Source organism: Dermacentor variabilis, chromosome 6 (genome assembly GCF_050947875.1).
Source record: "Dermacentor variabilis isolate Ectoservices chromosome 6, ASM5094787v1, whole genome shotgun sequence".
NCBI classification, from domain to species: Eukaryota; Metazoa; Arthropoda; class Arachnida; order Ixodida; family Ixodidae; genus Dermacentor; species Dermacentor variabilis.
This window is the reverse complement of record NC_134573.1, coordinates 147,652,876-147,667,976: the sequence shown is the minus strand read 5'-3', so window position 1 is coordinate 147,667,976 and position 15,101 is coordinate 147,652,876. Positions and strand designations below refer to the sequence as shown.

At 40.9% G+C, this 15,101-nt stretch overlaps 1 protein-coding gene and 1 non-coding gene across 3 annotated transcripts in view; one reads left to right on the top strand and one right to left on the bottom strand.

Moving 5' to 3' along the window:
• Positions 1-235: 235 nt before the first annotated feature.
• The window catches only part of LOC142585433 (uncharacterized), a 62,780-nt gene continuing 47,914 nt past the window's right edge, over positions 236-15,101 (bottom strand). For both annotated transcript variants that reach the window (XM_075696196.1, XM_075696197.1), the window contains exons 14-16: positions 12,138-12,649; positions 649-681; positions 236-565 (exon numbers count right to left, since the gene is read on the bottom strand). In XM_075696196.1, coding sequence (XP_075552311.1) covers positions 509-565; positions 649-681; positions 12,138-12,649 — 602 coding nt within the window. In that variant the 3' untranslated portion in view covers positions 236-508. The remainder of the gene's footprint in view (positions 566-648; positions 682-12,137; positions 12,650-15,101) is intronic.
• On the top strand, positions 1,370-1,444 carry TRNAL-CAG (transfer RNA leucine (anticodon CAG)). The gene has a single exon. It is a non-coding gene; the product is annotated as a tRNA-Leu (tRNA).

Genomic DNA, 15,101 nt, shown 5'->3' with positions numbered 1-15,101 from the left:
CCTGTCATGATGGCTTCTCCGTGCGTGCTCCTTAGCTCAGTTTTCTTATAGTATATAGGCGTGCTATGTAATAAAGATGTCATTTGACAGTAGCGCCTTGTTCAGTATCCTTTCTTGTGTCGTCCTTTTTGCACTAAAATTTATTATGTATTACAACAGACCTTCCAGTCTTGCGAATGACGAGACAACAAAGCAGCCCTAGTGTGTGTACTAAATAAATGACAAGAGACAGAAGCAAAACATGTGAAACCTTGCATTTATTAATTTCAAATGACAACCTGGACACAACCCGTATGAACATGTAATGCAAGTGTCCTGTGAAAAATTATTTATATATATATATACTATATGCTAAAAACTTCCTGTTGACGAAGTTGGTCAATATATACAATGCGATAGATGTACAGATGATTCATTATGCTGAAGGATGGTTTATATACAATGACCTGTACAAGGCTAACATGCGGGTATGCAGTATACAAAAGGACATAAAAACTAGGAGCAGCAATCAGCTGTTGTGTATCTTGTCCAGAAACTTGTTCACATCCATGCTTTTCAAGTATTCCTGGAAACGAAAAAAAAAAAGACGTTTAGGTAATCAACAGAAAAGTCAAATGCACATTTAAGCAAAAGAATCTGTCTCCTTACCTCATTTCTTGCCTTTTTTGTTCTCCCCATGTTCTAAAAAAATAAAAATCGTGCATATTATTCATTTTACGTCTCCCGAAAGCACGGCACACAATATTCTAGCATCCTTTGACAATGATATACTTTTTTGTCTGCAGAAGCGAGACATTTGTACATGAACCCATATGGGTTCCTCGAAAGAAAAGCCTTGCAGTTGAGGAAAAATTAATCCTGGTCCGGGACTCGAAACCGGGACCACCGCCTTTCCGGGGCAGCCGCTCTACCATCTGAGCTAACCAGGCGGCTAGTAGATGGCAGGGCGAAGTCTAATTTATCAACGACTCGAAGCAAAGGCAAGTATTTGACGTAATAGTACTGTAGAAAGCCACAAGGCGGAGGGAAGTAATTTATAAAGGGAAAATGAGACGTCCACCCAATCGTAGCAATTGCTACAAAGGAGACCCATATGGGTTCCTCGAAAGAAAAGCCTTTCAGTTGAGGAAAAATTAATCCTGGTCCGGGACTTGAAACCGGGACCACCGCCTTTCCGGGGTAGCCGCTCTACCATCTGAGCTAACCAGGCGGCTAGCAGGTGGCAGGGCGAAGTCGAATTTATCGACAACTCGAAGCAAAGGCAAGTATTTGACGTAATAGTTCTGTGGAAAGCCACAAGGTGGAGGGAAGTAATTAATAATGCTTCGAGTTGTCGATAAATTCGACTTCGCTCTGCCATCTGCTAGCTGCCTGGTTAGCTCAGATGGTAGAGCGGCTGCCCCAGAAGAGCTGTGGCCCCGGGTTCGAGTCCCGGACCAGGACGAATTTTTTCTGAACTGCGAGGCTTTTCTTTCGAGGAACCCGTATGGGTTTCCTTTGTAGCAATTGCTACGATGGGGTGGATGTCTCATTTTCCCTTTATTAATTAACACTTTATCATAGTAGTTCTGCACTCATTAGCTCTCTAGCACTCAGGAAAAAATAGAACAAAGAGAACTGAATGAGTAGCATTGAGACAGTACCACTTCCAAAGTTTGTGACTTGCAAAATGCTTTCTGAGAAAAATGCAAAAAAAAAGAACTCATATTAGCGAAAAATATAAGTTTAAAGCTATGGAACTGTGCAGCTTTCTTCTGAAGCAGCGTTAAAGGCTCATATTTGGCAGGAAAGCAAGGATGCCCTTTCAAATGAGACAAGAGTTGGCCTGGCTCCGAACAGCGGTCTTGGAATGACAAATGGCAAAAAATGGGTCATTTCCAGCACCTTCATGGTCAAAACTGAATATTTCGTAGAATAAATAGAGTGTTTCTTTCAACGACATATCATTCCGAGCTAGTTTTTCGCAAGCAGGAGTGCCACAATATAAAGATAAGAAGAAAAAAAGAAGATATTTTTGTCTTTGCAAGTCTCACGTTCCCTGTTAAGTGCTGTGTCTGAGTTTGAGTGTCTATACACTACTTGCTGTGCCCAAGTTAAGTTGCGCAAAAAATTCTGCTCACTGCCAAGATAATGTATGATCTTGAAATCCCCATGTAATAGCCTAGTGACTGTAATGTAAACCCACTGCCAGAACAGTGCACCCTACGGACATCCACTGTGAATAGCCTAAGGATGTGGTGAATATGCCCCTCAGATGTCCTAACACAATCCTTTGGCTGTATTTTCCGTGTCCTGTGGACATCCCTTGCATTTCCGCAAGGGACATCACAGCCTACGGTGCGAGAGAGATGCAATGGACAGAGTGCCCATGCATCTAGAACAGTTAGTTAGTTAGTTAGTTAGTTAGTTAGTTAGTTAAACGGGGTTTAATGGTGCAAAAGTGGCTAAGGCTATGCTGCGCCAAACACTAGATGTTTTAAAATCCAGTTTATGAAGGAAAAGGCTTTGTTAATAATCCATATTTTATGTAAAAAGCCAGTGTCATCTAGAAATTTACGGACGTCACATAATGGCACTAGCGGATCATCACCTAAAATTAAAGCAGGGTGTAAAGGTATGCGTAGTTGATATAATTTGTGCAAAAGTGCTTGTCTGTGTGTTTCAATATGCGTACATGTCAGTAATATGTGCATAACTGTAAGTGGTTAGTGGCTTAGAAAAGATACATGCGCACATGCATGCTCGCATAAGTGCAGTATACTCAGATTAATCTAGGCCTTCCCCCAAGCACAAGTGGCCTATTAAACTAACTGAAGTTTTCAAACTAAACTGCGTCAGAAACTTTGCATGCACATGAGTTGAAGACATGATAGCTTTGAAATGTAATTCGAATTTACAAGAAAATGTAACTCTCTTGTGAAGAAACTCAAAGGCAAAGCTTTTTGGAGGACAATCCATTCATGTGTAAGCAGAAAAAGGTCCATGTGCATGAAGGGACATTTGAAAATGGACATCTGGTGGATGTGTTATTTGTCTCCGAAACGGTGTACAAGCATTGGGACATGGTTTGGGTGTCCTAGGACAAAGTGTTTTCACTGTGAGGCCATCTACACAGAAGACGGCTAAATGAAAATTTCATGGCAGCACTTATTCGCATGCGACAGGCAGCATGAGAAGGCCTAGAAGTCGGTGTTGCTCAGATGTTGCGCATCACCCAATGGCGACATAGCAAACTGGCACAAGAAAACCATGCAACTTTTGAGACCGTGAAATTCAAGAACTTCTTCTGAACCCTGATTCAGAGGACTCCAATGATAAAAATACCCACACTTAAATTTGTAGTAAAAAACTAATTGCCCAAACAAACTTATTCATTAGCATAAATAATTTTTGTTTGAATATTACAATAAAAAAAATTGTATTATGTTCAGCAACATATTGTCAATAAGTTCAATTTGAATTTAAAAGTTGGATAACATGTCCCTTTGAAATTGAACTTGATTCACCTTAGAGAAATCTCTGCCACACAGTGAGGCAGAAACATATGAAACACACATCACTGAAAGGGTTAAGGCTCCAGAATTTTGTATTTTGGAATTTTGTAAAAAAATTTAGAAAAAAGAAAGGCTTGATGCATCCTTTTGAATTTCCAGCCTTAGTTTCACTCTATGTTAGTGACATTCAGCCAAACCTTTACCAATTAACACTTGTCTTACAACTGAAAATGTGCTCATTTTCTCTGCATTACTTACGTTCATTTTTCATGAAGCCGTAGCCATAACACATACTGTGGTATATTAAACTGTAGCTTAATCATTGGTCTTTTGAACGGAAGAAAAGCATAAGTAATCACTCCACTTTGCTAACTCTTTTTTGATGTGAAAGCTCGAACAAGCAACCAGAAAAGTGCAAACAAAAACAATAATATGTTATCTTACCCGAAAAAGTCAAGAAAAAGAAACGTTATAGACATATATATATAGAATATGTGTCTTTCCCATGGCTTTCTGCCAAGTTTCAAAATTAATGCACCCCTTGCCAAGAACATGGCTCCGTCATGTGAAAAGTCACCGTTCCGTAAATATAAAGAACAGCTATGCATCAACAATTGTGTAGAAAGCCTCTGCCTCGACTCCCTGCAGCAAGCCTCTGTACTTTTTTTTAAATGCGTTTTTAGATTATTGAAGCAATGACTGTGGGGGCAGGAACATTTCTGGCATCTTGCCCCGACAGTCATTGGAAATGGACTGTGTTCTTTTGTTCAAGCCAGAACTTCACATGACTGGAAGCGTTTCTCGTAATACATTGTACATATGCCATTGAAGACACTCACGAATACAAGTTACCCGATGTGGAGGAAAATGTAGTTGTAAATGCTGCTAATGCGAAATAAGAATCGACAATGTGCACTACAAAACAGGTACCAGTGTTTTAGGTATCATTAACTGAATTCTGGTGTTTTACGTGCCGAAGCCATGGTTTGTATATGAGGCACGCCATAGTAGTGGACTCCAGATTAATTGTGACCACCTGGACATCTTTAAAGTGCCCCCAATGCACGGACATGGGTGTTCTCGCATTTTGCTCCCATCGAAATTGTTACGCCGCTCAAAGCAGTGTACCCATTGAGGGGGAAAACGGGGCAAACCAACAAAATTTGCTAAGCCTTCACCGTCGCTGTCAATTAAAGATAATGTACCCAAGTTATCCATAAGCGCACAGTTGCACTGTTTGGTGCCAGGATTGCAACAGGCACTGGAGGCCAATTTTAACAGTGACTGCTGTCGAATCTCTAATTTTTGAGACTCTAAAATGCGCCAAACATTGGCCATGCCTTTAGTTCACATATTGCATGGTGGTGTTGCTTGCAGAAGAAAGTCACTGTTTGTCAGATTAAATTGGAAGATTTCTTAGAAAATAGTAATTCTAACACCTTTTGACACGTGACAGAAACAGACGATCATAAGGTTGCATAGACAGTTTTATCTAAAATACACGTAACTGTTGGTAACAATTGAATTTCTGTGCTATCAATAACCACAAAGAAAAAAGTTCAATTAACTGTAAAGCAAGCTCGTTACTCCCAACACTAGCTACCTTGGCAATGCTATTACATGACAGAAATCCACCTTTTATAAGAATACACCCTACTGATATTCAAGCCCATGGCATAATAGGTACAGACTGACCATGAAACATAAATGCTATCGTCTTCCTTGGGAAATTTTCCGTTCAGCTGCTATCGAAGTTTTCAATTTGTATGTATGTCAGCTAGCTGCTGGTTGTGCAATTACATTTTTGGAAATCTGGAACATTTCAGTTCAGCTATGAATATTTCTGTGGTTATGCCATTTCATTGTCAGTCAATGTGTTTTCCGCTCTCTGACAAAGCAACCTTACTTAATGCAGTAAGGATTTGGTACAAGTAAGAACTGACAAACAACGGTGTTTCGGAGAGTCCGTACCAAATTTTATATGCACGTCCCCCGAGAAATTCTGGCAGCAGATACGCCCAACTTCTAGCTATTGTGGTGTCTTTGATATCGAAGGTGTACAAGTAGACGAAAAAAAAGAAGAAAAAGAAAGAAAAGAAAACTCGGATGCCTTCAATGAGCAATTTAGAGCATTTCCCCTGCTGATAACGATGTAACCACACTTTGACGCAAATTTCCCACCCATACCAGATGTTCCAATTAGTGAAGCTGAAATTTTGAATATGGTCTTAAAACTCGATGTACAGAAGTCCCCAAGGCCAGATGACATACCAAACACATTTTTTTAACAGGTACGCTGAATGGGTCTCAAAATACTTGTGTGTTCTGTTCTCTAGATCACTATCTGAGAGGCAAGTTCCGGACGACTGGGGAATCGCCAGAGTAAAACCTATCCATAAGAATGGGAGGAAAGACTGTATAAAGAACTATCGTCCGATTTCCTTAACCTGTTCTGCATGTAAACTTTTAGAACATATTATGCATAACCACATAACGCAGTTTCTTGACAAACATAACATTTTAACAAAGTATCAACATAGATTTCGACAAGGTTATTCTATATGTACCCAGCTAGCAGAAACAATACGTGACTTTGCACTTTCAATTAATAACGGAAAACAAACCGATGTAATTTTTATGGACATTAAAAAAGAGTTTGATAATAACGGAAAACAAACCGATGTAATTTTTATGGACTTTAAAAAAGCATTTGATAAAGTCTCTCATAAGAAGTTATTGCACAAATTAGGGAGAGGTACGGGGATCGATACCCTGCACCTCCACCAAAAAATGTTACAGGGTTAAAAACAGTCAGACGTGTATTTATAGAATATTTACAATAATTGTATCAGCTGACAAGATGGTAGCCAGCGCGTGAAGCCCAGAACATCGTATTCTTCCGACGATGATTAAAACATCTTCTTCGTCAGCGCGTCACAGTACTAAATGACCACCAACTTTTAAACTGGATTGCCGCATACATTAACAATCAAAAACAGTTTGTTGTCTTTAATTGAGAAACTTCAGAAGTTGTTGGTGTGGACTCAAGCGTTCCCCAGGGGTTGGTGCTTGGACCCCTTCTTTTTCTTTCGCTTATTAATGATATTGTCTGCAATATTCCTGTCAAAATACGATTGTATGCCGATGACTGCGTGGTTAACCTGGAAGTGAACAGTACAGCTGACCAATTTCGTTTAAATGACACACTCAAAAAAATTTTTCAGTGGTATGATATGTGGCAAATTTGTATTAACTATGAAAAAACAGTGTTCATGAGAGTTACGCACAAAAAAAGTCCATTAAATTTTATCTATTCTATTTTTCAAAAGCAGTGTTCTTCACAAAGTACCTCATTACAAATACCTGGGCCTCTGGATAACAAATAACTTAGACTGGACTAAACACAATGATTATGTCGTAAGAAATGCAAACTGTAAGTTGTTCTTCTTACAAAGAGCTTTAAAATTTACTACTCCTGATGTACACATGACCGCATATAAAGCGCTTATTCTCCCATCATTAGATTATGCAGCCATAATCTGGGACCCCTTCACTCGGACCAATATTAACAAGATTGAAAGCGTACAAAAAAGGGGTGTGCGATTCATATGTAAGAGCTTTGGATGTTTTTCTGTTTCTGCCCTTTTAACCAGAGCCAACTTGCCACAAGTAACCTAAAGAAACCGGTCATCTAGGCTAAAATTTATGCATCAAATTGTAAAGGGGCACTATAAATTAGACACTTCAGACGTAATAACCTTTTCATCCAGGCATGCTACTAGACAAAGACACCTATTAACAACTGCTCCGTTTCGCACACAGAACAACCCCTTTAAATACTCTTTCTTTCCGCGGACAGTAACTGAATGGAACCAGCTTACTAACACCCAAGTTCAACAGCCTTCACTTCCCTTGTTTACATTGTGTCTAACTTAGTTCAACAGCCTTCACTTCCCTTGTTTACATCGTGTCTAACTTAGTACTTACCGTATGTCTTCTATTTTAGTTTATATTAGTTTATTTTACTCTCATCTATCTATGTATTTGTTGGTTGCCTTTTTTTGTGATGTTTTTAACATTTGTACCCTCCTGCCAAAATCTCCAAAGTGGGATTGCAGTATAAATAAATAAATAAATAGATAAATAGATAAATAAATAAATAAAATAAAATAAAATAAACTCTTCCTTATGATAAACCTTCCTATATTGCTAGCTTTCTGCAGGACCCCCAGTGGTCCTCTGACCAGACTCAGAAACACAAACTAAGCCCTGTTTCGTATGCCAAGATTCTGCAATGCAAATGATTTTGGACAAGTCGAGTAGCACATGCTTTCACAAGAGGTTTGTTTTATATGTTCTACTTCGATTTTCCGATGCTACAATTGCCCCTCATCCTAGTGAAGCATGCATGACGTGTCAGCATGCACATAACACCCTGCTGCCACACTGCCGTTCTTTAGACGCAGCACTGCTTTGAAAAAAATCCACTTAAACTTAAACGCAAGACCGTAGAGATTATTGAGGACAATGGGAGCAAGCCCAAGAAAACCAAAACTGCTAGCATAAGAAAGGAACGTCTAGAAGAATTTGAACCCAGACTTGAGAAAAAGATAGAACAGTGCATGAACCAGATGGAAGAATTGATTAAGGCGGCCATGGTCAGCATAGTCGCACAACTATAACTCATACAGTAACAGCTTGAGAATATAAATTTAAGAGTAATGAGGTTAGAAGAAAAAATGGACGCTGTAGCTCTTGCAAAGAAAAAGAAACAGTCCAGGCAACTCTCAATTCTCCCTAAGTGCTCAAGCCGTCGATACTAGACCTGACGGCCTCTAAAATCATGGCATAATCATGGCCAGGCAAAATAAATATACCATATGGCAATGGAATTGCAGAAGTTACAGAAATAAAAAGGAGAATCTGTGTCAATACTTTAAAAAGAGACAAGCCAGACATAATGATTCTACAAGAAGCGAATGGTCTCGCCATACTATCAGGGTGCCAACCCATAGGCAATGCCATAGGAGAAACCAAGGCCCTTACCACTCTAGTCAGAAGAGACTATACGATTATACAACATGATACACAAGTCACAGACATAGACAACATACTTGTATCATCAAGGAAGACAAATAATAGTATATTTATTCTAAATGTATACAGCAGTCCAAAGTTCAAGAGACACAGATTGATTCAAACGCACACTCAGTGTAGTGGGTGGCCGGAAAGTGATAATGGGCGGAGACTTCAATGCCACCCACGCCACGCGGGGGTACAAGTACATCCACACCAAAGGTAAAAATCTATGGCCTGACTCCAAACAGGAAGGTCTAACCTTCGTCAAGGACCCAGAAATGCCCACAAGGCAAGGCAACAATGTCTGTGACGACTCCACACCAGACCTCACCTTCACAAACAACATACAATCAATAAGATGGCTAAATGCAGAGGAAGACCTGGATGCGACCACTCCATAATCGAAATCCAGCTCAATGGAGGCCCCGACAAACGCAGGGGTAATCAACTCAAATTAGTTGTTTGGGTGAAATTCAGGAAATTAAGGGAAGAGAGGAACATAGAAACCATTACAGAGATTGATCAGTGGACAGCCAACCTAAAGGAAGACATCTTCAAATCAACGCAGGTGATCCCGCAAAAGGCTCAGCTAGAAGCAATAGACAGCAGGCTCTCGCACATGTGGATGGCCCAACAAGGGCTGCAGAAATGATGGAAAATGCAGAAACATAACAAGAGATTAAGCAAGAAGATAGCCTTACTAAACAAAGAAATAGAACAATAAACACAACAGCTCCAAAGACAACAATGGGAGGAACTACGTATGGAGGTCGATGAGCAACTGAGGACAAGCAAGATGTGGAAGGTGCTCAAATATCTCCTTAACCTAGAGGAAAAAAAAACGGTGCACAGGCAAAACATACACAAGATCCTATACAAATATAAAGGAACAGAACAAGAATTCTTGAAAGAGGTCGCACTCAAATACATATCACAGGCATCGCCATGTATTTATCCCGAATACGAGGGAGAACAGAACTTTGACCTTGATGAAGAGCTTAGTGAAGCAGAAATAACAGCAGTCCTGCACAAATTCAACACCAAATTGGCAGTGGGCCAGGCGCCATTACAAACAAGACACTCAGATACCTGGACGAAGCGTCCATTGGCAAACTGACAGAATATGTCAACGAGTGATGGAAAGAAGGAAAGATACCGCAGCCATTGAAGATGGCACAAGTCATCCTAATACGAAAGCCTGGCAAACAACTACAACTCGGGAATCTAGGACCCGTATCGTTAGCTTCCTGTGTTGCAAACTAATGGAGCATGCCTTCCTCGCCAGACTCACAAACTAAGACAATGACCCAAAACGACGACAGCATTGCAAAGAAACTTGTCTACACAAGCACCAAGTAATAGAGGAACCAGGGAGATCAACTCGAGCCATCCTCGGGCTAGATCTCAAGAAGGAATTCACCAATGTGGCACATCAAGCCATACTGCACCAAATCAGCAACCTTGGCTAGAGTAAGCAGTTTTACAACTATATCCGAAACTTCTTAACGGACAGAGAAGAAAAAATCAAGGTAGGAGACCTAACATCCGAGAAAGTGCCTATTGGCAGTGCAAGCACACTGCAGGGATCAGTTATATTGCCTATGCTCTTTAGCTTAGCTCTAATTGGTCTTCCTAGCAAATTACAAAGAATTGAAGGCCTTAGCCACACAATCTATGCAGCCAACATCATGCTATGGATAAACAATGGCACTGATGTATCGATCGAACAAAGACCACAAGCAGCAGTTGAAACAGTAGAAAAATATCTAAAAGGCACTGGTCTAACATGCTCGGCCGAGAAACCTGAGCTGTTGCTATACAGACCAATGCTAAAGGGGAGACCTCCCAAGAACCATAACACACAAACCTACACAGACATACAACTCAAGACCCAAAATGGACAACCCATACCCAAAGTCGAGAAGATAAGGGTGTTGGGAATGATCATAGAAGTCAAAGGCACCAACAGAGAAACCATTTGCAAAATCAAAGCCAAAGTTTCTCAGACAATGCGATTGATCAAGAGAATCACCAACAGGCATGAGGGCATGAAAGAAGCAAGTGTCATGAGAATCATCCAAGTCAGATCATGTCAGATACCACAGATGGTACGCTGCAGAAAATAAGCTAGATGGCCTGATTAGGAAGATATATAAACGAGTGATTGGACTCGCGGTAAGCACGAGCACTAAGGAACTCCTCGAGGTGGGGCTACACAACATGCTAGAGAGGCTATAGACAAGCAGCGTATAGCACAATACAAATGTCTCTCCAAGACGACGGCAGGCAGACACATCCTAGATAAACTAGGCATCCGCTACCACACACAACACGGAGACAAACAGGACATACCCAAGGAAATAAGAGCCAAACTCACGGTACCCCCACTACCCAAGAATATGCATCCTGTACACCACAAGGGTATGAGAAGCAGTGCAAAGAACATGGCGAAGAACTACGGAAGAGACAAGGACCCCGTCTTTGTAGACGCTGCACGTTATAAACACATATATAGCTTTGCCGCAGCACTACATAACCACAATAGACAATGCTGCACAAGCTTGACTATAACAACGACACGCATCGAAACGGTGGAGGAAGCGGCTATAGCGTTAGCCATAGCGCAAACCAATGCATACTACATAATGAGCGATTTGCAAACGGCAGTACGCAACTTCCTGAATGGCTGGATCTCACCTGAGGCACTAAACATACTCAGAGAAGGCAAACCAACAAGGGAAGACAGATGCATCCAAATCTCATGGATACCAGCCCACACCCCCGACTCAATGGGAGAGGAGAACCCTAACGCGGCGGCACACAATCTAGCTCGAGAATTCACTTTCTAAGCTGCGACAAATATAAACCACTCAACAGGGCCCTCCAAAGTATGGGAATGGGAAGACAGAATGAACAGGTTCAACGACATCACCAACCATTACAAGATGCACAGATGCGCTTATCCACCATCTCATCCACAACTCAATAGCGCAAGCTGTCCTGTGGCGACAACTACAAACCAAATCAAACAAGAGTCTGGTACTAATGCACACGATTTACCAAAGTGTGTGGCAGCAGAGCCACGCTAGAACACATACTATGGGAATTCCAGAGACTAATACACAATAATGATAATGAGACCTACACCAACAGCCTCCGTGCGCAATGGCAAGCCATGCTGCTTAGCTCGAACCTGGAAGACCAACTCTGGGCAGTCCAGACAAAACCTCTTGGCCGTAACATCGGTGGGTGCCCCAGCTCACTAACTCGTCAAACTTGAATCGTTCCGATTTGAAATAAAGTCTCTCTCCCTCTCTCTCTCACTCACTCACTCACTCACTCATTCACTCACTCACTCACTCACTCACTCACTCACTCACTCACTCACTCACTGCTGAAACCAGCACAGGTGTTGTGCCCAACCAACTTGTCTGGCACCCTATTTCCAAAATCGCAGGCAATTTGTAATTTAGTAAACATGCTTAAAGGAAGCAAAAGAAAACCTTAAATACCACTACAGTCTGAAAATATAAGCCAATAGTACCATTATGCACTTTTACTTACGTGTGGTGTCCCTTTCCTCTTTTTCTTTGACGAACCAAGGCCAGAACTACTTTCTGTGCTGTTTCTTAACACTCGGTTCATGGCACCAGTCAGGCTAGTCCGAATAGACTCAATTGTCTTGACGAGGTGTTCGCTAGAAGCCTCGTTAGAGGCACCTTCACTAGTGTCCTGTGCACATTCGCTAGAAGCACCACCAAAGTCTAACACCCTCACGTGATTCTGCGCTGTCATGCACTTGGAGGCTACAGCGACTAGAGACTTCAACTGGGGACTTTTTTCATTTGATGCTGCTAAGGAAGCACTCAAGCGAGGTGAGACATGTGGTGGAGTCTTTGGCTTGGTAGTTGAGGGCAGCTGTCTGCAAGCATCAAGGGAGCTTGCTGCAGTTGTGGATGGCTGCGACACGGTTTCACTGCTTCGGTTTGTGATCCCTCGCTTCGATAAGTCCTTTGCATGCTTCGCACTTTTTAACCGGTTGCCCATTACAAAGCTGTGCTTGGTATTTTCCAATTCTGAAATCAGATAAGAAAACAAAAGAAAGGGACAACAGCACATGTCAGTCTTGCTCACGTGTATGACACTTCAAGAAACAAAGATCAAAGAACAAAGTGCAAGTCAATGTCAATTTTCACACTCCCCCTATGAATAAAATTTTCTTCTGCAAACTGTACTTGCAGATGTTTGCACATGTAGGAGAAATATCCACAAACGTTTTCAGACCATTTGATACCCAAAGGCGAAATCTGTGCACTTGTTACAAAAGTTGACAATGGGCGAGGTCTACTGGGTGTCTTATTTCAGCACCAACCAAATTTTTAAAAATCACTTGTGGCATCTAGCATAAATCTAGTCATTGAGATGGATTACTCACAGGCAGATGTTACTTACACTGGAAATAAAATGCATAACTGACTAAGCAACACAATTTCACTACCCAACTTTTAACTTTTATTTTAGAGCATATAGTCAATACACAAATTGAAGCCAGTGATTTCACAAAGCACATTCGTTTGGAAATAATTTGGATCTACCACCAGTCTTAAGAATAGTGAGTCATACTTGTGGTAAAACTGCACTGTTATTCAGCTTCCTTTTTTTTAACAAAATGCCTTTTCATGCACAGAAGCACAAAATTGACTGGAGCATCAATGCACTCTGTCGCAGATTTGGAAACTCATATCTCGACACACTGGTGTGTCGAGATATGGGTTTAACACTCCAAGTGGACATGACTTTCGAAGTCACCGGGTACAATTAGCGAACTGCAATATGTACCGTGAACTAAATTGTTTAAAAGTTAATTAATGAAACATTGTTAATAGGCAAATATTCATTTTAATTTCTTGTGCAAACAACGTTCACTTCTGAGTATAATCAAGCTCAAGAAGCAGAACTGTGGTGCATGCCACGAGTGATATTTGAAAATTATGTTAACAATAAAAAAAGAAAAGCACCCCGCATATTTAAATTGTAAATATTAAGTCCAGCTTTCGAGCATGCCACAACAACATATATACAAACTATTTTTCCCAAGGAAAGCAGTACAAAAGTCTTGACCTGCTAGCTGCAGTGCTCATGAGCATTGGACTGGCTGCCTTCATTTGGACTGACAGCAAAATATAGCCAACATTTTCACTTATAGGCAAGTGTACTTCACTTAGGTATTCATCTTGTTCACAAAAAAATTGAGCGCGTTAAACAATAATGCAGCTCTATGCGTCAGCTTCATGCAGTATGCTAATTTCTCATGTCGCTGTGCGAACCAAACAAATTTAGAGAGTTTTAGCATAGCGAAGACAGGCACTCACTGCATGCGATCACATTATGCTGCAGTGTGATTAACTGTAGCACTACAAAAACTATTCTTGTGCCACACAATTCTGTACTTCAGGGGGGGGGGGGGGGAAAGAAAAGTAAGGTCACTGTCCGTAGGCTAAACTGGCAGACAGAACATAGTCAATAAAATTTGTCCCCTTTGGGTCACAAGATATGTTACCACCAGCTCTGCTCCTCTCATCTATGTCTCCTTAATTCTTGTGTACGTCAATGCCAGTGCGTCTTTTCTATGCTGAAGGGTCACCTAACGAGAGAAGTGCTTTGATGCACATCGACCCTTCAATGCTTTGCGAAGGAAAATATGTTCGCCTCTAAGAGGAATCTAGATTGAAAAGTAGAATTGTGCTGCATGCCATTGCTGATTTAAAAAAAAAATGCTAACAATAAGACAAACCACACCATATTAACAGTGCCTTTGGAACATCTTGCTATATTAGTATGCATCTTTTGAGTTTGGCGCAAACTAATAAACGGCTCCAAAACTGATGTGTACAGTAAGGAATCAAACTAAAATAAATTGTAGGGTTTAACCTCATGAAATGTTACAGTGGGTAATGACTTTATGAGAGATGTTATGATCGAGGCTCCATAAAAATTTTTACCACCTAGGGTTCTTTAACATGCACTTAAATGCAAGTACACAGGCATTTCTGCCTTTTGCACACCTATATGTAGCCACCACAGCCAGAAATTAAACTCGTGACCTCATGCTTAGAAGCACAGCACCACAGTTACTGAGCCACCATGATGGGTTCCTTCAACCTCAATGGGACCCTGAAACGATTTTGACAATATTGTACAAACATAGTGAGTCTTTAGCAAAAGTCCTTCTGATCATTAAGTGATGCATTTAAGCACTCTGCATAAAGCGCGTAATTTATTATAAGGTTTTAAATATGTGTATCACTACTGATCCCAGCGGTGCCACTTCCCTAAATTTTCAGCTGCACCCTCCCAATTGATGTAGGTAGCCCAATTGATGTCAGTTGGGGGAGCTATCCGATTGGCTACCCAGGTCGCATCATTGATAATTTTTCCAAACTTATGGTGAATGAATGTTGTTTGTAATAGCTAGAATGTTGTTTCATTTGTTTCTATAAAAAATATGTAACAGGAAGAGAACAGACA